General features: G+C 50.7%; 1 protein-coding gene across 2 annotated transcripts in view; it reads left to right on the top strand.

Moving 5' to 3' along the window:
- CRISPLD2 (cysteine rich secretory protein LCCL domain containing 2) overlaps window positions 1-23,705 on the top strand; it is a 64,736-nt gene that overhangs the window by 17,548 nt on the left and 23,483 nt on the right. Inside the window, exons 3-11 of one of the 2 annotated variants that reach the window (XM_053553644.1) lie at window positions 3,598-3,716; window positions 7,398-7,530; window positions 8,064-8,179; window positions 11,155-11,255; window positions 14,783-14,926; window positions 16,068-16,128; window positions 20,303-20,369; window positions 20,849-20,979; window positions 22,820-22,863. In XM_053553644.1, the coding sequence (XP_053409619.1) occupies window positions 3,598-3,716; window positions 7,398-7,530; window positions 8,064-8,179; window positions 11,155-11,255; window positions 14,783-14,926; window positions 16,068-16,128; window positions 20,303-20,369; window positions 20,849-20,979; window positions 22,820-22,863 (916 nt within the window). The remainder of the gene's footprint in view (window positions 1-3,597; window positions 3,717-7,397; window positions 7,531-8,063; window positions 8,180-11,154; window positions 11,256-14,782; window positions 14,927-16,067; window positions 16,129-20,302; window positions 20,370-20,848; window positions 20,980-22,819; window positions 22,864-23,705) is intronic. The other variant, XM_053553652.1, reaches the window with a different exon arrangement.

Below are 23,705 nucleotides of genomic sequence, written 5' to 3' on the forward strand. Positions count from 1 at the left end.
CCTATTTATTTATTTAGAGACAGAGTCTTAGTCAACCTGATGTCGAGTCCCATGGCATCATAACTCAAACTCCTGGGCTCAAGTGATCCTCTTACCTCAGCCTCTTGAGTAGCTGGGACTACAGGCACCTGCCACAACGTCCAGCTAGTTTTAGAGACAGGGTGGCCTCCACCTCCTGAGCCTCCCAGAGTGTTGGGATTATAGGCATGCGCCACCATGCCCAGCCTTTATTTTCCCGTTTTATAGATTAGGACACTGAGGTCACAGCTGGTTAAGTGGCAGGTCCAGGATCTGAACCCAGTCCTGGCTCAGTCTGCGGCCCATGTTCCAGCTGCCACTCCATGTTCAATTTAACTCCCTCCAGGTGCCAGGAACTCTTCCTCCAGCATTTCCTACTCTGTGTCTTCATCCTGCCTCTGCCATACCCCTGGCCCGGGGCAGGGAGGGGGCTCATCGCCTCCCCTGCTGTTTCTGAATCCTGCCATTTGTTTCCCTCCCTAAATCTTCACTTCCTTTCCGCCTTTCCCCTGGGGCTTTGTGTGCAGGATGGAGCCCACTTGCTGCTGGCCTGGCACTTAGGGCTCCTTTTAGAAGAAAGTCTCTGGTCTCTCAGCCTGCTTTGTCAGCCACGTCCCCTGAAGATGTTCTGAGGGTGCAGCTTCTGTGTCCTTTCTTGGGCTGGTCCCTCCCCAGGGCCTTGCCCTCAAGGCCACCCTTCCCTCTGGACACAGCTGTCGGTTCTCATTTTGCTTTGACAGCTGAGGTCCTTGCGGCAGGGACCACCCCTTGTGCTTGTGAGCCCCTTATTGCCGCTCAGCTGGGATGCACGAGACCTCGGACCAGGGGGCTTCCCATCCTGGCAGAGCCCGCTGAGGACAGCTGTCCTTTGGGAATATGTTATGAAACTGCCTCTTTTTTCCCCTCAAGAAAATTGTACAGGCATTTATTCCAAAGGGCTTGTACTAATTTTAGGAGGAAATGCGCACTCTTTCAAAATACTAATGCCTCGAGTAGCTTATGCAGACTTTTTAAGGTTAAAAGTATAGAGAATTGAGGTAGATTTCTGTGGGGCTTTGGGTGCAGACTCTGGCCCCATCCTCTCTCGGATGGTTGTTGGAGGCAGGGCAGGAGTCAGCTCTATTTGCTAGCTGTGTGGCTTTGGGCGGACGACATAGCCTCTCTGTTTATATCTCCTCATCTCAAAGCCTGCCTCTCTCGACCTGGGAAGGAGCTAATGGTGACAGGAGGCAGCTGAGGTCAACCCTCTTGGACTGATGGGTGAGCTTAACAGGTGTGGCTGTGGGGTGTTACCCTTTGTCCTCAAGCTCCAGTGTGTAAGCTTCCTTCCTGGCCAGCTTTTCAGAACCCCAGGGATAGGCTCCACTTGTCCATCCATGTGCTCTGAATGGCTTAAAAAGAAACTTCAGGTCTTCTTAGAGACTGGGTATTTGCCACTTTGGGGAATTTAGCCATTGTCTTTGGATTGCTTTGATAAAGATGAGGCATTCATTGGCACCCCTGCCTGGGCGAGGCTCGGGTCCTGACATGAGTGTGATGGCTCTTGAGCGCCATGAGACCTGCGTCCTGTCTAACCCTGGAAGTGAGCAGTGCTGGCGCCACGCTGCTGTGAGATGAGAAAGCAGGGTTGACAGGGGAACCTTCGTGGGGTGGCACAAACCATACAGGTGTGAATGGTGAAGCTTGGAGCCAAGACAGCCTATCTGTCCCCAAAACCCACACACAGGGGTGCTTACTAAATATTGAATGAGTTAGGAGGCGGCTGCCCACTCTCCACTGCGCCCCTGCCTTCTACACATTTGGGATGTAATTAACTGGTTAATTCTGTGTATCTTTTGAGCACCTCCCCTGGGCATGAAACAGAGCTTGTTGATATAAAGGTAGCCGACACAGATGGTGTCTGTCCTCACGGAACCTACAGGCTAGTGTGGCCAGGAGGTATTTGTACAGCACCTTCTGTGCCAGCCACTGCCCTGGATTCCAGGAGGAGACAATTATGAATTGTCCAGAGTATGATGAAGAAATAGGGGTAGCTGTGAGAAAGAACATTAGAGGTGGGACAAACCTGATTGAAATTGAGGTATCAGGATGGGCCACTCCGTGGAAGAGGATTTAGACCTGCAGGGTAAGAATGATTGAGGGGTTGCTTAAGGAAGGGTGTTCTGGGCAGAGGGAACAGAGGTTTGTAAGCCACCACCTTCTGAATCTCTGTCCTTAAGGGCAGAAAGAAGCTTGGAGCCTCAGAAGAGATCTCAGAAAGCCCCCGGGGTCATGCATGGCCCATTTCTGAGAACGAGGCCATTGGGAGAGGTCAGGGAGGCAGGCAGGAGCAAGTCACATAGGGCTTTGAGGCCAGGTGAGGAGTCTGCATTTGAGGATACGGTTATGACTCTGGAAGGCTGCTACTGTGCGGCGGAGGAGCATGGGGGTCCTAGCATGAGGCAAGGAGGTGTCAGGAGGCAGCTGATTCAGGCAGGGGTGGGCCAAGTGGGAAGCAGGAGACGGAAAGTGAGGAACAAGGAACTCTCAGAAAGCCCCAGGAGACGTCGTCCACAGGTCTTGGTACGACTCAGCTCCGGCAAGGCTGCTTTTTTCCTCTAAAGTCTGAACCCACTATGAAGAAGGCTCCAGGAGTCAGAGCGACCCTGTTCTAGGGGCTGTTTCTTAAGAGGCAGAGTAGAGGCAGAAAGGCCTCGCAAGCCCCAAAGCTCTCAGCCTTCCCCAAGGTCTGCCGCAGCCGGAATATACTCTCTTCCCTTTAAGTTTTTCTTCCTCACCCTCAGTGTCTGAGAGCAGCCTCGCTGGGAGACGCGTCCTGTGGGGAGGTTGCTTCTTGAGAAAGGAAAGGGACCAAGGAACCTGGAGACTGATCAAATGCCCCATCCACACAGCTGGTGGCTTGGCTAGGGGGCTCTGTGCCTCCACTGGTCCTCAGATCAAACCATCCTAGCCTACCTGGAGCCACCTGGAAAATTTATGGTCTCCATCCCCTGGCCTGGGAATGGCATCAGGTTCTTTGCCGAGATATAACTTTACTCATGGAGAGAGCACAGACTCCAGGTTCCTGCAGACCTGGTTTCAAATCCTGGTTCTGAAAACAGCCATCCATGGGATCCTGGGCAAACCAGCAGGGCTTCTCTAAGCCTTGATTTTCTTATCTGTGAAATGGGGATAAAATGTCTACTTCAAAGGTCACTATTAGAATGCAGTGAAAGGGTTCAGATGAAGTCCCAGGCCTGGTACATTCGAGGAAAGGAAGCCGCGTTCCTCAGGCTGGGCTTCCAGGCCTCCTAACGACAGTGTGTACTGAGGACTCTTGGTCCCTTTCCTTCCCCTCAGTGTAAGGTGTATCATTCAGCGTGGCCTCTCCCATTTCACAGAAGGGTCCCAGCCCTGGAGCCAGCACCCCTGGCCATTTGCAGACCTGACATTTCCCACTTTCTATGTTAGGAACCCAGCGTCACAGCAGCTGAAACCAGACTGGGCTCACTGGAGCCAGGCCTAGGAGTTGCTGTGTTCTTGCTTTTCACATCCTGTGCTGATCCTGACCTCCTGCTCCCGTTTCTCCCATTCCTGCAGACCTGGGATGAAGAGCTGGAGAAGTCTGCGGCGGCATGGGCCCAGGAGTGCATCTGGGAGCATGGGCCCACCAGGCTGCTGGTGTCCATCGGGCAGAACCTGGCCGTCCACTGGGGAAGGTACGTTGCAAGTCCCCCCAGCTGCCATGGTCCTCCTGCTTGTGAACTGGCACTGCTGCTGAGCTCCCTCTGTATGCTGGGCATGGTGTTTGTATCCATTATCAAAATTAGCTCTCAAAGACACAGAGAACACTGGCATGTGGGGAAACTGAGGCTCAGGGGCAAAATGTATGGCAACTGGGTGTCTTCCCCAGACACTGATGATGAATTGGGGGTCATGGAACTTGGGTTTTCCATCCCATCTCCTTAGAAGGTTCTTGAGCCCCGGTTGCTGCTGCCAGGCAGGCCCTGGTGGGTGAGCTGGTGGTGGGAATGTTTGCTCTTGTCATGCTGGGTCAGTGCTATTTTCTCTGATGTGGTGTGCCTGGGTTCTGCTCACTGTTTAAGGCCAATCCAGGTTCCACCTTGCTGGGAGGTGCTCCTCACCATCCCCCATCATTATTCAGCCCTCGAGAGGCTCTCTTGCTGATCCCTGTGGACCCCTGAGGTTTCATGGTTGGGCAGTGCTTTTGTCCCCCTTCCCAGGGGAGGCATTGACAGTTGTCTGTTAAATGACTGGCCTTCCCCAAAGTCAGCCTGGGCCATGGATCTGTGGCTGGACGTCTCCTCCCGAGGTCTGAGAGCTGGTTTCGTTGGGGAAGCAGAGAGAGTATCTATTGACCCCCAGCCAGCATAACCACTGGTGACTGACTGGACCGTAAGGACTCGCCAGTGAGCCTGATATGTCCCAAAGCCCTGAACTCTCATCCTCAGACCCTCCCAGGTATACAGTCGGCTTCTGTGTCTCCCTATTATTGGAGCGTTGTGTTGGGGAGGGTTTGCTTTCACCTTCACACCAAGAGATTTCCTAGCCTGGGGTTCTGTTTGGCCACAAGCAGCCACTGTATCCTTTGGATCTGTATGTTTTCAAGACACACGGGGGCAGGTGTCATGGTGAGATGGGAGGTATGACTCTGTGGACACATGGACACTGGGGTTTTTCCTTTGGTGAATTTTCTGGCTGGTCCGAAGGTAGCGCGTTCTCTCACTTGACTGTTCACAGTCAGTTTCTTTCCCCTCTTCTCACTACTGAACTTGACTAGTCTTAAAAAAAATAAATAAATACAAGACAATGTCTGAAGCGGGGAGAACCTCTAATTCCACCAGCCTGGTTCAGCTCTTTTCATTTTGGACGCTCTGCTGTAGCATTTGGCTAAAGGCCGACATATTTTTACGTGGTTGTAACTGCAGCCCGGCAGCCCCGAGATCTTTTCCTTCTCAGACAGCGTCAGAACGTTTTCTGTTCTGTCGCCATCACCGTCCTGCACAGGCTGCCTGATGGCCCACCAAAGATCACGCCAGCTGCTTCTGCTGCTTGGTTTTTTTTCTGTTTTGTTTTCTGCTTTGGCTCATTTGGCTTATTTCAGTCGGGGAACTGTGAGAAGTAGGATTGATGGGTCAAAGGTCAGAGAGATTTCTTCCTCCTTCCTGAGGAATTTTGCTAACTGGCTTTCTTATTTATTTATTTATTAACATTAAATCATAGCTGTGTACATCAATGCGATCATGGGGCACCATTCACTGGTTTTATAGACCGTTTGACATATTTTCATCACACTGGTGAACATAGCCTTCCTGGCATTTTCTTTGTTATTGTGTTAAGACATTTATATTCTACATTTACTAAGTTTCACATGTACCCTTGTAAGATGCACCGCAGGTGTAATCCCACCACTCACCCTCCCTCTGTCCATCCTCCATGTACACCATGTAATATTATGGAACATATTCTTCTAACTGGCTTTCCAAAAGAGCCTCCTCCCTCTGTGTGCTGTGGACATGGCCAAGGGTTCCTTTCCCCACAATTGCACCAGCCCTGGCCACCCACGTGACCTGGTGTCTGGAGAGAAGCCAAGACTGTTCCCTCCTGCTCCACAGCCCTCCAGGGGGAGGCCCCTGCTCGGGCACGCCGCTGACCACGGCCATTCATTCTGGGTCCAAACAGTAATTGTTACAAGACCTCTAATCGCCTCGCTGACCGCGTCCCTCTTACAAATGGTCATTCCCCCCTGTGAGTCTTCTCTTTATTGAAACCACTATGTCTGCACTTGTGACAGTGTGACTGTGGATTTGCATTCAGTTTATTTTCTTTCCTGGTTAAAAAAGAAAAAACAAAACATAATGGGGCTGGATGTGGTGGTTCATGCCTATAATCCCAGTGCTTTGAGAGGCCAAGGAGGAAGGATCCCTTGAAACCAGGGATTTAAGACCAACCTGGGCAACAGAGTGAGACCCCATCTCTACAAAAATAGAGAAAAATTAGCCAGTGTCTGCAGTTCTACCCACGTGGGAGGCTGAGGCAGGAGGACCACTTGACCCCGGGAGTTTGCGTTTGTAGTCAGCTATGATGACACCACTGTACTCCAGCCCAGGCAACTGAGAGAGACCCTGTCTCAAAGAACGCTACAAAAGCACAATGGTGGCAGTCTGGCAGCTGGGGTCTAGGGCTGAAGCATGGAGGCCGTGGCCACCAAGCTGTGCTCTTATGGAGGACATCCAGGAAGAAATACAGCTGGTGGCCTGGCCGGGAGCTGTCAGTGGTGCTGAGAGTCTCTCCGCATGTGGTGGTGGTGGGGCATTTGCACCTGACTGCACAGCTCTCCATACTTGGAAGCGTCTCTCGAGTGAGTTTTCTGCCTTGTGTCTGGGTGCTTGGGTCCCCCAGCAGCTAAGGAATGAGGCCAGTTAGGATAATACAGAAACACAGAGCTAGAGGCTCTTCTCTGGGAGACAACAGGGACCCCTCTGCCCTGTCCCCCATTTCCCAGCTTTCAGACTCTCACCTGCCGTAGTGGGTATCCTCTCTGGCATCACCGCTTCAATGTTTTTTTTCTTAAGACAGAGTCTCACACTGTCACTTTGGGTAGAGTGGTGTGGCATCGTAGCTCACAGCAACCTCAAACTCTTGGACTCAAGTGCTCCCCTTGCTTTAGCCTCCTGAGTAGCTGGGACCACAGTTGTCTGCCACAACACCTGGCTGGTTTCACTATTTTTAGTAGAGCTGGGGTCTTGCTCTTGCCCAGGCTGGTCTTCAACTCCTGAGTTCAGGCAATCCACCTGCCTCTGCCTCCTAGAATGCTGGGATTATAGGCATGAGCCACCACACCCAGCCACATCTTCAATTTTTTAGTTAATACCTTTCTCTACATCGGCTTTAAATGCACTCCTGTCTAATGTTTTATCTTGAGCAATAATATTTGTGAAATACGGGGTTCACAGGCTGTATATATGTTCTCCAATGCACAGGAAAATAAATGCAGTGGGACCCCTGTAAGCTGACCACCCAGGGTACTGTCACAAACTGGTCAGCACACAGATGTGGTCACCGTAAGGTGCTAGGCGTGTACTGACATGCACAGATGGTGTCAGCTTAAGGTGACAATTAGGTCAGCTTAAGGAGGTGGTCAGTGTAAGGGAGGGGGTCAACTGTGGAGGTTCTACCTGCCTAATTAACATAAAAAGGACTCGTGACAGGCAGGTTACAGCTTCCTGCACACACACGTGGTGTATGGGTCACCTTTCTGCTGTCAAGCACCTTTAGCAGGTGCTGGGTAGATTCGGGGCTGTTCCCTGACACCGCACCCCCTGCAGTCTCCACTGGGGGTGTGTGTGACTGGGACACGCCATGTTTCTTCCCTGCAGGTACCGCTCCCCCGGGTTCCATGTGCAGTCCTGGTACGATGAGGTGAAGGATTACACCTATCCCTATCCCCACGAGTGCAACCCCTGGTGTCCGGAGAGGTGCTCAGGCGCCATGTGCACACACTACACACAGGTATCCCCACCCTGCCCCACAACCCAGTCATTCACCTCCCCCGCACCCCAAGATTGTTGCCAAATCCATAAAACCTTAGTGTTTTTCTTTAATTTGGTGCTCTCAAAGTACAGCTGGTGGAACAAGCTGTTTGTTACCAGTTCATGGCAAGGTCAGAAACTGAGAGTGAGCACCAGAAACGTTGATGGCAGTTCTGCGTTGCTGGGGGGTGTTCGTTGTATGTGTGATTTTTGTTTGAGGGGTGTGTGTGTGTTTAAAGAAAGGCCCCTGGGGTGGCACTTGTGGCTCAAAGGAGTAGGGCGCCGGCCCCATATGCTGGAGGTGGTGGGTTCAAACCCAGCCCTGGCCAAAAACTGCAAAAAAAAAGAAAGGCCCCTATCTTTGGTGGGCCCATGGTTTAGGGGAAAACTCAGCTCCTTTAACTTTTCACCATCTGCGCCTTTAGGGCTGGTACCTTACAGATCGAGGCCGGATTCAGTTGCCCTGGTGTGCCTTCTCCCTTGAGCCATGACACACGAATGTTGTCTTTTCAGATAGTCTGGGCCACCACCAACAAAGTTGGCTGTGCTGTGAACACCTGCCGGAGAATGAACGTCTGGGGAGACGTTTGGGAGAACGCGGTCTACCTCGTCTGCAATTACTCTCCAAAGTAAGGACAAGTCAACACGACCATAGGTTTTTTCATTGTCTCACCTAACAGGGAGGCTAGGGCTGGGTGTGTTGGGTTGCCTAACAGCTCAGCAGTGTCAATGAGAACTCAGCCTCTGTCTTCCCATCTTTTCCTCATGGTCGCAAGAGGGCTGCGGAGCACCGGCATCCCATCTTACCAAGCAAAGGGAAGGAGAATAGTAAAAGAGTCTCTCCTTAGGCTTTTCTCATCCCTGCACACTTCTTTTTATGTCACTGGCTAGAACTAAACTGATTGCAGATTAGGGGGAACAAGATTGCCCCAACTGCGTTTGAAAGTCATCCTCTGGTACCACCAAGCAGAGTCAGAAGCAGGACTTTGGGGAACCAGCAGAGTCTGTCATCATGGTATTATTTTTTTCTTTGAAAATGTGCAAAGGATAACACCCTAGAAAACACACGTTCACACCAAACCTAGTTTTTTGTGTTTCCCCCTTCGAAGGGGGGGCCACATCCGTCTTCCTGTCATTGCCCCCTCCAGCATAGTTCTATCATCATGATACAAAGATATCATCAACCCTTTACTCGTTTGCCTTGATTGTTCATCAGACAAATATGTGCTGATTCCTGGAGAATCGCTCGTCTGATTCAGTGCCTGCGGTTTGCACCCTGGCTGCGGCTGCCTTCACCCTCACCTGTGCCCTGCACACAGTGGGCCCCAGGGCATGTCGGCTCAGTGGCAGAATGAGATGGGAATGACCTCATTTATTTGGTTTGGGTCAGGAGTGGTTGAGAGAAGGTGGGAGGAAGTGGGGACAGCTGAGGTTTGGAGGAAAAGAGAAGCTCCCCAGAAACCGTCCAGCACACATGGTGACATTGTCTCAGGGGCACACGTGGCTAAGAGTGGGCTTGTGTTATTGCTGGGGAGCGACACAGGCCCCCTCCAAGGGGCTGGAATTTCTGACAGAGTGGCAGGTGTGAGGAGTGAGTAACGATGCGATTTGACTATTTATAAAAAAATACACACTGGAATAGCCTATCAGAAATGAAATTCTTCCTTTCTGTAGCCACCTCCACTTCTTAAAAAAGGAATAACCTGCATAGGGTAGAACGTGCCAGTGAAATCAACAGTACAACACGTTTTCACATGTGTTAGTCTGTGGGGGCTGCTGTGATACCGCAGCCCTCTGGTCACGGTCCAGTAGCGTTGGGCTCTGGTGGGGGCCCTGACCCTGGCTTACAGATGGCCACCTGCTCACCATGTCTGCAAGTGGCAGCGAGACATAAGGGCACTAATCCTATGGAATTAGGACCCCACCGTTGGCCTCACTTAACCTTAACTTAGTTTCATCAAGGCTTTGTCTCTGGATACAGTCACACTGGGGGCTAGGGCTTCAAGATAGGAGTTTGGGGTGCACCCAGTCCATAGCAGTGGGCATATACCGGTGTGGCTGACATCTAGATCTAGCCAGAGAATATTTCCAGAGCCCCAGAAGTCTCCCTGGTGTGACCCAAAGCAACAGCATCCTAACAGCCCTCCCCATGGATTAGTTATGTCTGGTTCAGTGCTGCACCTGAGTCGGGCTATGTTCCTGGGGCACACCCTCTGTGCCCCACCTGGGGTTCTACTCAGAGTCACGTGTATGAGGGTCATCCGTGGTGGTGTGTGTTCACTGGCTCTTCCCCATTGAAAAAGGAACAAACTACATGTGGTAAAACAGGTTATGTATCTCTTCTCACTGTGTGAGAGTCCACACTGTCCACGGCTCTTTCTGTAAGAGAGAAACTTGGGCCACTGGGCTGTGCTGGACACTGCCCCAGGCACCAGGGAAGGGGTGGTGGCTGACGGGGGATGGGATGTATGGTGCGAGGCTCATATCTGATTCCGGAGCTCATCCCTTGAGGCCTGGCATGTGAGGGGAGCACAGTGCTGGTGCCCCCAGGAGATAGTCCATCACAGGGCTTGGTGCCCAGCCTGCCTCAGGAATGGCCAGCTCCAAGCATTAGTGCTGACCCAGGAGTGTCAGAATGAAAGGTAGCCTCAGACATAAGGCAGAACTAGGCAGTGGGGGGGGAGGGGAGCTATCTGTATGGGGGTCAGGATAGTTGGAGCAAAACTACTGAGACTCCCAGACACAGGAAAGGCCCTGGACCTCTTTACTGACTGAACAAGTGATGTTTGGGTAGCCAGGAAAGAAGTTTCTAGAATGAATCCCACAGACTGGTCCCCAGTTACTCACGGCTCCAGCTTGTACTGCCAAAGGCCTGGGAGCTCAGGAGGGTCTTGGGAATCCTCCTCAAACCTGCTACCTGGCCCTGGGAGTGCCAGAGGGAGGCGGAGGGCATCGTGACCCTCAAAGGGACCTTTGACCCAGCCTCTAGAGCACAGCGTGCCATGGGCTCTGATCCTGACAGCTTGGGTTCAAACCCCAGCCCCACCACTTGCTTGCTGTGTGACCTTGGACAAGTAGCTTCACCTCTCTGTGTCTCAGTCTCCTCCTCTACAGGGTTCGATTGTAGCTCTTCCCACCCAGGGCGCTGGGGGTGGGGATGAGGAGCACAGAGAAGTGCAGAGGCCAGGGCTGGGTGTGGCAGGAACTTGGTGAACCTGAGCTGTCCCTGGAGCAAGATGACTTTGCCTATTTGAGAGAGGGCTTAAAGGGGGAACCTGGCAGCTTTTCTGCAAAGAGGCATGGGGCTTTTCTGCAAAGAGGTGGTGTTTAGAGTGTGCCAGGAGGTAACAGCGGTAGAGGTGAGGCCATGGGGGTGTCTGAGGCTGACAGAGAGACAGGGTAAAGGCGCCAGGTGGAAGAGCATCTGGGGGATTCTAGAATTCCCTGGACTCTGTGCACAGAGGGGCCCAGGACTTTCCCCTTTGCATGGCGCACACTTCCCTGACCATCAATGACTGTGCAGGGGCCCAGTGGGCCTGGGAAGAGGACATGTCCCAGGACCTGTAGGATGGCTCTCCTGTTGCTATGTTTGTTCTGTTCTCAGGGGGAACTGGATCGGAGAAGCCCCCTACAAAACTGGCCGGCCCTGCTCCCAGTGCCCACCCAGCTACGGAGGCGGCTGCAAGAACAACTTGTGTTACCGAGGTAGGAGACATCCCCAAACCCTGTGCACGGACTGTCCCCTCAGTCTGAGTCATAGAGCATGTCCCTTAGAGGGGCCAAAGGCAGCAGAGACATTAAAGTCACCGCCCCGCCCGCCCAGACCTCGTGAGGCCCCGACAGCCCCCATAGGGGGCCAGAAGCCCTGGGCCAAAAGCCCCACTAGGCACTGGACAGTGTCCAGGGGAGACACGTCCCTCCTCCTCAGCAGTGTTCACAGCTTGATCCAAAACAGACAAAGAGCGAGAGAGTGAAAGCAGACTACTGGCATGGGGCCCCCGGCGACAGGCACAGAGACCCCCACCTTACTGTGCCGGGGTTGTTTTGGGCCATCTAGGATGTTTCCACTGTTTCTGCTGCTATAAATAGTACGTGTTTTTTTATGCCTAAAGCATTTATCACATTTTGGAATATTTCCTTAGGATCCTAGAAGTTATGTCCCTGGAGGGGCCTGTCTGGGCCAAGGGGCAGACCTGGTTTTTGTGGCAGAGATTGGGGTTTTTTTGGCTCTACCTGCAGCCTCCTTGCCACTAAAAGACCTCTCAGGGTTGGGTGGGTGGGAGGGCTCTGGGGTGAAGACCGAGTGGGCTGGAGTTGCAGGTCCCAGACCCTCTTTGTTGACCCGGCCCGCTGTTCACAGTCAAGCCTGCCCACATATGGAGCGGACATCTGGGAGGGGATGAGGGCAGAATGATCTGGACATCAAGGGAGGGGACAGTTCTGTCTAAAAAATCAGCCCTGATAAACCAGCTTGTGCCTGGTTACTGGGGATGTGCCCCACGTGTGGTGGCTGGTGTCACCCCTTCCCTTCTGGACCTCACAGACAGTGCACCTGCTCCATGCCCACAGTCCCCAGACTCCTCGTGAACCTTGACTACCAGCTAACTCCAGTGCCACCAGAGGCAGGTGGCCGGGTGTTCTGCATCAGAGAGTCATTTTCAGAGAAGACACATAAAGAGACCTTAGACCTACCCAGCAAGGCCCTGGGTACTTATTTCTTTATTTTTGGTGGAAAGTACCCAACTCCACTGGGCAAGCATCCCAATTTTCTTAGCTAACCACGCAGAAAGTCTGCTCTAAAGCAGCTTATCTGCATAAGCTCCTTAAGTGTGCATTGAGGGAGCCTGGTGAGGTCTTGACCTCTAATGGAGACAGAGCAGGAATAAGGTTATTAAAAAAGAGGTTTTCTTCCCTCCCAGACCCTCCCTGTGTGGTGATAAATGGTGTGGGCTTTAGTAAAAGGCAGTTTGACTCCCAGCTCTGTAAGCTTGGGCAGGTCACTTAGCCTCTGTGAGCCTCAGTTTCCTCATCTATGAAATGGGGCCAGAGGTACACATGAGAAAATGCCAGGGAGGGCCCAGCCAGCGCTCGGCCCGTGTTCAGCAAACACGAGCTTTGAGCTTTGTCACCAATTTTAGAACCAGGGGAGAACCTGCAAAGTGATATAGATGAAGCTCTGGGCCCGAGACCCCTGGCCCAGAGCTGGCCAGTGTGTACCATAACCTCGTAGTGAACTCTGCACGGAATTTCCCCAGGGTCACATAGGGTGGTATAATTAGGATGTGCTCACATCCAGCCGGACTCTGGGTGAGCGCACTACTTCCCATGTGTGTGTCTGAGGGCAAGGACTGTCTGCCCGTTTTCTTAAATAGTGAGCCCTCAAATGCTTCAGACTGCTTTACCAGAGGACGTTCGGCTAAATAAAGCTGCGATTATGAGGTTTAAACATTCTAAAGGCTAATGGAAGAAAGCCTGGCTGACTCTGGAGCCAGCTCCAGCTCTCAGGAAAGGGCAAACCTGAATGGCCTCATTGACAGGGAGAGTGGACGGGTGTCCGGCAGCCTCTGCAAACCCAGCATCTTCCCAAAGTTTCCACCTATAGCTTTTGCTACCAGTGGTGTTTACAGTTTCCCCATTGCACATCTTTAGTCTTCAGTGCGGACACATTCTTTTCTCTAGGTGATAGAAGTTTCAGGGGGTGCTGATTATTCAGCAAATTTTGTTGAGCAACTACGCTGTGCCAGGTGCCAGGTGTGAAGTAGGCTGGCCCCCGTTCCTAGGAGTTTGCAGCTGGTGGACGAGATAGATAGTGGGGCGCGGCAGCCCATGCTGCTAGGAGCAGTCTGGGGTGATCCGTGAGCCTCAGAATGGAATTGGGATTCAGGGTTGCTTGTCACCTTCTGGCTGAGACCCAGCCACTCTCCTCCTGGGACAGGCTTCTCCTGGAGTGGTGGCTGTGGGTAGCAAATTAGTCAGTGAAAAGCTGCAGGTGCACAGCTCTGGAAGCATCGGAGAATCACTCTCCTGCCCATCAAAACTCTTAGTCTGCCCTTTAGCCAAGGGAGCTCATTGCTTTTAAGAAGTGAAAATAAGGTTTAGGGCTTGATAAATACTTGGTGAAGCTTGGATTTTAATCTAAACCACAAAGAGGCCTGTAAGGGGGCTCTTCCTTCTTGAGATCATTCTTACCTGGACACATCCGTGTCTGTTTCCTTTAACCCCCTTGGGAGGCAGGGTTCCCAGACCTGGTCTGATGACGTCTGTAAGGCACGGCAGAGAGGGGACCCCCGGCAGAGATGCCCATGGTTCACCTTGGAGGAGGCCATGCAAGGCCACGCAAATCTCAGTTAGTTTCTTTGCTGTGGCTGGACTTTGCAGCTGGGTGTCCTGGGGGTCTGGATGCAGGTTCTGATGGGCAGTTGGCCACTGTCTTTCGAGATGAAAACTGGAAGATAAGTGAACTGATGCTTAGTAAGTACAATTTGTTCAGTTAATTAAAATGTTTCCAGGCATGAATGCACAGTCATCCTTGAGAAAATGATAGACACTGTCCCTGCAGGAAATTTGGGGCCTAGTGAACTACATTTTTGTTTTTAACCAGGAGTTGGGTCTTTGGGTATTTCAGCATGATGATTCCAACATTATTAGCAAAACTCCAGGGTAGGGAAAGGAATTGAGCTGGTCAGATGGTCCTGACTTGCAGCAGGAGAGAAAGGAGCAGAATGTGCTGTTGGGGAGGGGTGGTGGCTCCTAAGAGCATGGCCACTGGTCTTTGTGCACTTGACTGGGCGTGCGATGAGGAAGGCCCTGTCCCCAGTGAAAACTTGGGGTCAGGGGGCCCACAGGGGAGACAGTTCCAGGTTTGGGTCAGTGGTCAGGGCAGCTTCTCAAAGCTCCTTCCTTGGACAGTTAGTTGCATGGAGGATGCGGGACAAGAAACCATTATGATAACCCAGGTGTGGGCGCCAGGGCCTTCTAACCTCTGGTCAGGCCAGCTGCTCTTGGGGCCAAAGCAAACAACACTAAGCAGAGAACCCATCCAGCTCATCTTAGCCAGTAGGATTCTACCTGGCTGGGTCTGTTCTGAAATATAACTTTCTCTTTGCAGCTGAAATGATTCTTTGTAAAACCAAACCTCAAACAAGTTCAGTTTTCAAATTGCTTTTTCCCCCTCAAGTGCATTTTTGTTGAATCTCGTGTGATTTTTTTTTTTTACCCCCGCTGCTGTTAAGAAGAGACCTATCACCATAAACCTGAAACGGATGAGATGAACGAGGTGGAAACGGCTCCCATTCCTGAAGAAAAACAAGTCTGGGTCCAACCGAGGGTGGTCAGGCCCACCAAGCCCAAGAAAACCTCGGCGGTCAGCTACATGAGTGAGTCGGCCGTCCTCTGCCCCATCCTGCCCTGTCCTCTGCCTGGGCTTGCCCTCTGAGCCACCTCTGGGGTTGAGAGGCCTCCAGGTTGACAAACAGTGAGGAACAGGGTGGGGCAAAGCTTGCAAAAGCACAGCCTTGAGACGTTTTTTAAAAATGATATTTTTATGTCATTTCAAAAGCAAGCATTATAGGAGTTGTGTTTGGGTGGCATTTTTCCTGCCCAGGTGGGTATTTTAAGGTTAGACCTTCCCTCATCCTTTCAAAGGGGACCTGGGTTGAAATTGGCTTCCTCTGAGGAGCACTGGCCTCTCTAGGGCAGGACGAAGAGCCCAGCGTGGAGGCCGGCTCCTCCCGGGCCTTCATGTGTCTTTCTCCCCGATAGTTCATTCATTCCATAGCTTCCTTTGACCAGGAGATATGCTGGTGCCTTCGTCGGTCCAGAAGTCTAAATGGTGCCGTCATTTCTTTTCTTTTTTTTTTTTTTTTTTATAGTTTGGCCGGGGCCGGGTTTGAACCCGCCACCCTCGGCATATGGGACTGGCGCCTTACTGACTGAGCCACAGGCGCCGCCCCGTCATTTCTTTTAATAACATGTAATATCACTTCTTCTCAAAACTTTAACACACCTGCAAGACTCTGATATCTCCTTATAAAATAAACAAAACAGGAAAGTTTAGCCAATGGGGAGACAGCGTGGGTGAGCACAGCTGGGCCCCCTGCCCCGTGGGCTCGGGAACGGTGTCCACTTAACTCCCTTAACTCCTGCCCTCCAGAACCTTATGGGGCCAGGGGCACGTGGTGGTGAAGCTCAAGTTCACCTTTTCATTTAATGCTCACAAAAAGCCTCGGAGGAGGGAACTGAACCGTGCTCAGTGTTCATGTGTGGAAATTCAACCTGGTGTAGGCGGGTCTGGGATTTGAGGGGGGATGTAACTTGTCCAAGGTCACACCGCTACTACAGAGAGGTGGGTCTGGGGTTCGAGGCTCCTTCCTAGAGCCAGCAGTAATGAGGCATTGCCCTTGCTCTTGTTAATGCACGGATCCCAGAACCTCTGGACTGTCCCTCAGAGTGGGGAGGGGTCTTCTAGCCCTGCACAAACCTTCCTTGCTGTGACGTGTTTCTGTGCTTCTCTCCCAGCCCAAGTCATCAGATGTGACACCAAGATGAAGGACAAGTGCAAAGGCTCCACCTGCAACCGGTGAGGCCCGGGCGGGGCCCTGTCCTGCCGCCCTGCACAGCCTGCAGGTGCCAGGTCCCACCATGGCCTGTAGGCTGATTGCCACCAAACAAAGCTGGGTAGAAACTCACAGGAAAATGGCATTAGTGCTTTTTGCACAAAAGTGCAAGGTTGAGGGACAGCAAAGCCCTCACTCAGTTTGCTCCATGTCATAAAATAGAGTTCCCGCTGACTGCTGCCCCTTCTGACGATCTTGGCACACCAAGCTATCCACTTCCGCCAACCCAGACCAGGGTTTCCCATGCTCAGCACTGCTGATGTTCTGGGGCAGAAAGATCTTTCTGGTGGGGGGCAATGGTACTATGTGTTGTGGGATGTGCGGCAGTGTCCCTGGCTTTGACCTGTAAGAAGCCAGCAGCATTCTCCCAGTCATGACAACTGAAAATATCTCTTGATATTGATAACTGTCCCTTCTCCTGGTGGTTGAGAACCACTAACGTAGAGAGTTGATGAGCTCTGGGACCTCTCCCCCCAGATGTGTATTCCCATTAAGTATGTTGTCCCCTCGTGGGGACAGGGGCCACACCCCTCAGACCACTACCAAGTGTTTTCTTAGTAAGCTCCAGCAGAAAACCTCACCATGAGCGGCTTCTGTAGCTCAGTGGGTAGGGCGCCGGCCCCATATACTGAGGGTGGTGGGTTCAAACCCAGCCCCGGCCAAACTGCAACAAAAAATAGCCAGGCGTTGTGGTGGGCACCTATAGTCCCAGCTACTTGGGAGACTGAGGCAAGAGAATCTGCTAAGCCCAAGAGCTGGAGGTTGCTGTGAGCTGTGACGCCACAGCACTCTACTAGGGGTGACAAAGTGAGACTCTGTCTCTAAAAAAAAAAAAAAGAAAAGAAAAAGAAAACCTCACCATCTTAACCCAGTGGTTCTCCACCCTGACAGTAAACCGCTGTCCAAAACATACAATAGATTACAGCATTTGCTGATTTCCCTGGTGTAAATGCTACTGATTATGCATTAGAATCAATCTGGGGGATCTTTTTTGTAAGTACTCATTCCAGGCTGGGTGCTGTGGCCCACACCTGTAAGCCTAGCACTCTGGGATGCTGAGGCAAGAGAATCACTTGCACAGGAGTTCAAGACCAGCCTGAGTAAGAGCGAGACCCCATCTCTACTAAAAAATAGAAAAACCAGCCAGGTGTTGTGGTGGTACCTATAGTCCCAGCTACTCAGGAGGCTGAGGTGGGAGGATCGCTTAAACCCAGGAGTTTGAGGTTGCTGTGAGCTATGACACCACAGTACTCTAGTTTGGGCAACAGAGTGAGACTGTCTCAAAATTTAAAAAGCATGCTCATTGCAGAGGCCCCTGAGCAGAGAGTTAGCCAGCCTGAGGTGAGAGAGAGCATCACACGTGGTTGGGTGTTTTACTAAGCACTTTAAAGCCCCTTCCTGAGGTTCTGACATGCTGCCAGTGCACCAGCCCACTCCAGGTATGTGATCTCAAACCCTAGAACCTAGCAGAATCTCCTGGGGGAATCTGTTGAATACCAAGATTCAGGGCCTCACCTGGGTCCCAGGAGGTTGCATGAGCTTGAGAATTTCCTAGTCTTACTTTGAGAAACTCTAGATCAGAGGCCTGGAAGAATGGAGCTGGGCAGAGCTGGGAGCAAGGGGAAGAGGATTTGGGCTCAATAAAAAGAAGGGGCCGGGTGTGGTGGCTCACACCTGTAAACCTAGTGCTTTGGGAGGCTGCTCCCTGATGGCCCAGCACATGCCCTGGAAGGTAGCTTAGTGAATCTGTCAAGCTGACGGAGTCTTTTAATATTATCTGTTTGGAGGTTGAAGAGTGTCTGCCAAAAAGACTGAGCTTGGTTTTGGCCATGCTGCTGCCGGGGTGCTCTTTCTGACTGTAAACAGCCAACAGGTGCAGCCTCCTCGCCGTGATCCTTAGGTTCACAGTGGGGGAATCACATCACCAGGAGAGGGGACCTGATTCATCTTCCTACAAAATCTGGCATCAGTTTAGCTAAAGCTGAATCGAGTTAGTTAAAGCACATGTTGAAAAGAGAAGGTAGAAGAGCCTGCTGTATGCCACAGGGGTTTGGAATTTGGTTTGCCAGGAGGGTTGTGCACAGAGGGCTGCGAGGTGGACCTTGAGCAGCCCAGGAGGAGGCTGTCCAACAGGCTCCGATATGGTCCCATGGTTGCTGGCAGGTGGCCGGCAAATATGGCAAAGTAAAACCAATGAATTCATTGGTGAGATGGGTCAAACGGAGTGATGGAGTAACCTTAACTCACATTGTCTGTCCTTGTGCTCAGGGTTAGGTGACGTTGGTGCATCTCTGTGCTAGACAAATTGGGAAGAGCAGGTGGCTCCTAGAAGCAGTGTCCACTCCACCAACTCCTGGGTCCTGCAGTGATGACCTGCATTTCTGTCCTCTAAGCTCATCATGAGAATCTCACACCTGAGTACTCAATGGGAAAAAAAAAATAATAATAAGGATTAGAGAACATTCCCTGTCAGACAGCATTGAAACGGCTCCAGAGTTAGGAGTGGATGGGGCACTCCGCAAACAGGGAGAAGGTGAGGATCTGTCCTCACAAAGACCGTCAGAGGCTTCGGTCCAGACGTGTAGCTCAGCCCTGAGCTGCGTGCGTGAGCTCCTCTCCCCTCACTTGTGCTGGTAGAAGCTGCCCCACGCCCCAGCACGCCAGTTTTCTGTACCTGGTGCTTTTACAAAAGTGATATTCACTAGACTTATTTTCTGACTTTAATGAGTATCTTGTTCATTGTAAATTATTCAGGAAAACAACATAACAAAGTATGAGGGGAAAAAATGTGTCCCAGAATATCACCAATACCAGCAGTAACTTGGTGTGTTTCCTGCCAGGCTGTTTTCTGCGTGTGGACGAGGCTCATGCTGTTGTGCATTTTCACTCAATATTTTCCAAAGTCAGTAAGCCCTTGTCACACACGTCACGCTCAGTGGCTGTGTAACCCCCTGCATGGGGCGTGTTGGGCCATTGCTCTGACACCTGTTGTCTAATTCTCCGTTTCCTGCAATTACACAAAATTGGAATGTGCGCCTAGATCTGACTTTCTTGCTTGGGACATAAACTTACAAGGGAAATTGGGGAGCTAATGGTTTGCATTTTTAAAATTTTTTTAGGGGTCAAAGTGATATATGCTTTCCTGAGTTGGAGTACCCGGCAATGAGTTTTACCCTTTTAAAAACTCTGACAATGTGATGCCTAGAAAATTGCATCTCCTTTTAATTTGAACTTCTTTAGATGGGGTTTGAGTGTCTTTTTTTTTCTTTTTTTTTTTTTGAGACAGAGTCTCATTATGTAGCCCTTGGTAGAGTACCATGGTGTCACAGCTCACAGCAACCTCAAACTCTTGGGCTTCAGTGATTCTTTTGCTTCAGCCTCCCAGTAGCTGGGACTACAGGTGCCTCCCACAACACCCAGCTATTTTTTTGTTGTAGTTGTCATTGTTGCTTAGCAGGCCCAGACCAGGTTTGAACCCACCAGCCCCAGTGTATGTGGCCTAGCCGCTGAGTTACAGGTGCCAAGCCGGGTTTGAGAGTCTTTTGGGTGCATTTGGAGCAAACTGTCTTCTGTGAATTGATACCCATTCATATGCCTTTAACACTACTTTTAGGCACATAAAAATAGCATTTTAGACTACATGAGGCTCTCTGCACCTGTGGCTTCAACCACCACTGTTCAGAGATATTAAAAAAAATACAATTGCATTACAGCAATTTAAAAAACACAAATTTAAAAGCAGTAAACTTTAACAACTATTTATATACCATTTACATTGTATTAGGCATTGTAGGTAATGCAAGATGATTTAAAGTACAAGGGAGAGTGTGCATCAGTTATATGTAAATACTGTATTATATTTTATACAAGGAACTTGAGCAGCCACAAATTTTGGTCTGCTGGAGTCCTGGAACCAATTCCCTGAGGACATCAAGAGACAATTACATTGTGCTGTGTGAATATGAACTTGAGTCTGAGCCAGGGTAAATTGTGACTTGTCTGAAAGCAACGGAATCTACGTTCACGAAGCTTTTCTATGTTCAATAATAGAGCTGTCAGAGAGAAAAACGATCAGAATCTCTGTGTGATCTTATCAACATCTTTATCTCTGGATATCACTTTATTTCTCCCCATCAGGTATCAGTGCCCAGCAGGCTGTCTGAACAACAAGGCAAAGATTTTTGGGACTCTGTTTTACGAAAGTGTAAGTGTGGCTGGTTACTTCTTTAAATGGCTTGTGTAGAATCCTGCCGTGTTGCTTTTAAAGGAAGTTGGTGGTTTTCCAGGAAAAGATTTTCTTTCCTCTCCCGAGTCAGACCTGGTGTTTCCAGAACTGATCCGGCTGTACGTTCATGGGCTCACAGACTTGTGAAGTCACTTTTAGGAACTGGACTGATCCTCACGGACGCCAGTCTCCCTCTTAGTTTGGGGGTGTTAATATGCTCAACTGAATGGGGAGAAAGGGCTATTTGTCGCTGTTCTTACTTTGTAAAGCAACTTGCAAGAATTTTTTTAGATAAGCAACCCTAGGAACAAAGACGTGGTTATAGAGAGAGGTTAGCCTCAGAAGTTGGGGAATCCTGGCCTATCTTTATGGCTCATAGCAGATTGAGCACAGCCACGTGGGTATTTCTGACAAAGATGAACGCAGAATGGCTATGTGGTCGCCCTCCCCTCCCGCAGGCCTCCAGCATATGCCGGGCTGCCATCCACTACGGGATCCTCGATGACCAAGGGGGCCTGGTGGACATCACCAGAAACGGGAAGGCCCCCTTCTTTGTGAAATCTAACAGAAACGGCATTGAGTCTTCCAGGTAACTATTCTGTGATCAGGGTTCCTTGAAATATTTTCCCCTGGTGATGAAAGTGGCGTTGAAACTTGGAGAAGCATTGAACAGTATGGGGGAGCAGGAAAAAATAAAGGCAACTTGAATCCTGCAACTCAGAATTCACCCCACCGACAATTTAGCCTAGTCATTCCGGTGGAGTTTTTCTGGGTTTGAGTGTAACTTGGCTGAATTTTGTATCCAACTTTTTCTATCTTCCAAGTCACCAGGAGGGCTTCAGGCTGGTGGTGTCTGGTTGCGTAGGCTAATTCTTGTCTAGAACTTTTTCTGCTCCCTGAAGAATGACGTCTTTTAGTTTTTTAATGTACCTGCTTTTCCCCCAAGATAATGTTCGTCACAGGGAGTGGATGGATGGAGGGACGAGTCTTCCTCCTCATCTGACTTTCTGTAGCGCAGTGGGGGAGGGCACTTCAGGGATGTTCCCACCTGTTCTGTATATGGAGCCAGAGCCATAAGGTGACCCCAGAGCCGGTGGAACCTGGCGTGGGGCTCCTGGGTCAAATAGACCCAGTTTCACTTCTTCCCCATGGTGTGGCTCCAGTTGCCCCTCCTCCTGGGGTGGCAGGGTCTTCATTCACAATGGGCGTCCTAGCAGGAGCTGCTCTGCACAGGGCGACGAGCCAGTTAGAAAAGAGCTGTCATCTGAGCCCTCAGAACACTCAGGAGCCCCCTTCCCAGCCAGGACCCTGTGCCTGGCACAGCAGGGGACATGGAGGACCCTGCTCGCCCTCACTCCAGCCCCAGTCATGGTACACCTCTGGTGCTTTGAACACTGCCCATGGGACGTACACTTACAAGGGCGATTCAGGGACTTGCCAGTGTCAAACGCCCATCCCAGCGTCTGTGACAAAGGATTGAACAGTCGCTCTCGCGATTGTTACAAGGTGACACGTCCTGTCCAAACTGAGGCCACTTGGGAATTTTAAAAAATAAGAAGAGTCACTTCCCTTTGAGAAGTCTTGGTTGTCAGGTGACGTTGCAACATTCCTCTTCCGCCTAAGTGAGGGACTTGGGCCGAGTGGTTAGGTGAACAGAGTGAAGAGCAAGGAAGTTTAAAAGGAGCAAAGGAAACACTCGTGCAAATGCTGGTGGGGTCCCTTCAACACCGGCCTGAGGAGGCTCCATGCAGGCAGCCCTGCCCCGGAGCTCGGCCTCAGGTTCTGATCCCCTGGTACCTGCGACGCTTGTCCTGGAGGCATCTCGGATCCCTCCAGGGGCCACCTTTGCATCCAGAGCAGGGGTTCCCCATGTTTTAGAATTCAGGAGTCTGCGGACATGGTTGCCAAGCAATTTACAGTTTTATTCTCTAGTCAAAATGTCGTATTTCCTCCCATGACGAATTTTGGCCACAAACCAGACTGGCATTAGCAGGGCAGGGGGCTTTCTTGCTGGAAGAGTCCAAGTGCTGCAGATATCTTGAAACGTAGCCCCTGGAGCCACCCTCCCGCCTCTGGATTCAGCTGGTTAATGTGTGAATAAGGAAGCACAGCTTGAACTGTGACATAGATGTGCTCTCATGCCTTGAGAACATTAATAACAACTGATTTCCTCTGTCAATTTCAAATTGATCTTAGGTGTTTTTGAAACTCCTTAGAAGGGGTCTATAGGCTTCACCAGGCTACCAGAGGAGTCTTAGATACAAAAAAGGTTAAGAAGGCTTGATGCAGTCGAGAATATTCTGAGACCTTTCGGGCTGATGGGAGGCAGGCAGGAAAGTGTAAAGCTGAGGCTGTAAATAAGTACTAGAGTTAAGTGTGCATTTTTAGAGGCAATTCTGTTTGCACTTACCAAATGTTTTCTTTCACAGCAAATATAAGCCTTCCGGCTCATTCACGGTATCAACAGTAAAAGGTAAGCTGGCTGGCCTCATATGTGACCTAATACCACTATCTTGGATTTAGTTAATGTTTTAATGTTAATCATATCTAGTAACATTGTTCTTAGCATTGCAAAGTCTTTTTCAAGAGGTTTCTGAGGAGGTTGTTATCTTTAACCAGTTTCTAAGCATATCTGGACTTGAAACTGGCCTCACATTGCTGAGCCTGAAACACAGGCCTGAGGTTGCCAGATGAATGTCACAGAAATACTGATCTTGGGGGCTAGAGATTTCCCTGAAAGTGCCACTTTGTATGGATTGGCTGCCTGGAGCCCAATAGATTAGTAATGTCTGCCACAGACAAAAGAGGGAGACTGGGGGAAGGGCCTGGCATACATTTGCCCTCTCTGGCCCAGATTTTTACAATGCTTTGGGTATGTTCATTTGGCAGGGCAGGAGGCCTGGGTGGGAGGGCAGGGTTACAGTAGCCTGACTGAGCCTTCAGTTAGAATGACACTGGACAGGCCAGGATGCAGGAAAACCATTTCAGCATCCACTCCTTTCCTTTGGGAAAGTGACTCTTGTCATTTGTCTTGGACGCAAGAATATCTGATTAGACATCTTCATAAAAATGTATAATAGCACTTTTTTCTTTCTTTTTTTTTAGAGACAGAGTCTCACTTTATCACCCTCGGTAGAGTGTTGTGGCGTCATAGCTCACAGCAACCTCCAACTCCTGGGCTTATGCCATTCTCTTGCCTCAGCCTCCCGAGTAGCTGGGACTACAGGCACCTGCCACAACGCCCGGCTATTTTGTTGTTGTTGTTGTTGTTGCAGTTGAGCCAGGGCCGGGTTGAAACCCACTACCCTCGGTATA

Source organism: Nycticebus coucang, chromosome 2 (assembly GCF_027406575.1).
Source record: "Nycticebus coucang isolate mNycCou1 chromosome 2, mNycCou1.pri, whole genome shotgun sequence".
Classification (NCBI taxonomy): domain Eukaryota; kingdom Metazoa; phylum Chordata; class Mammalia; order Primates; family Lorisidae; genus Nycticebus; species Nycticebus coucang.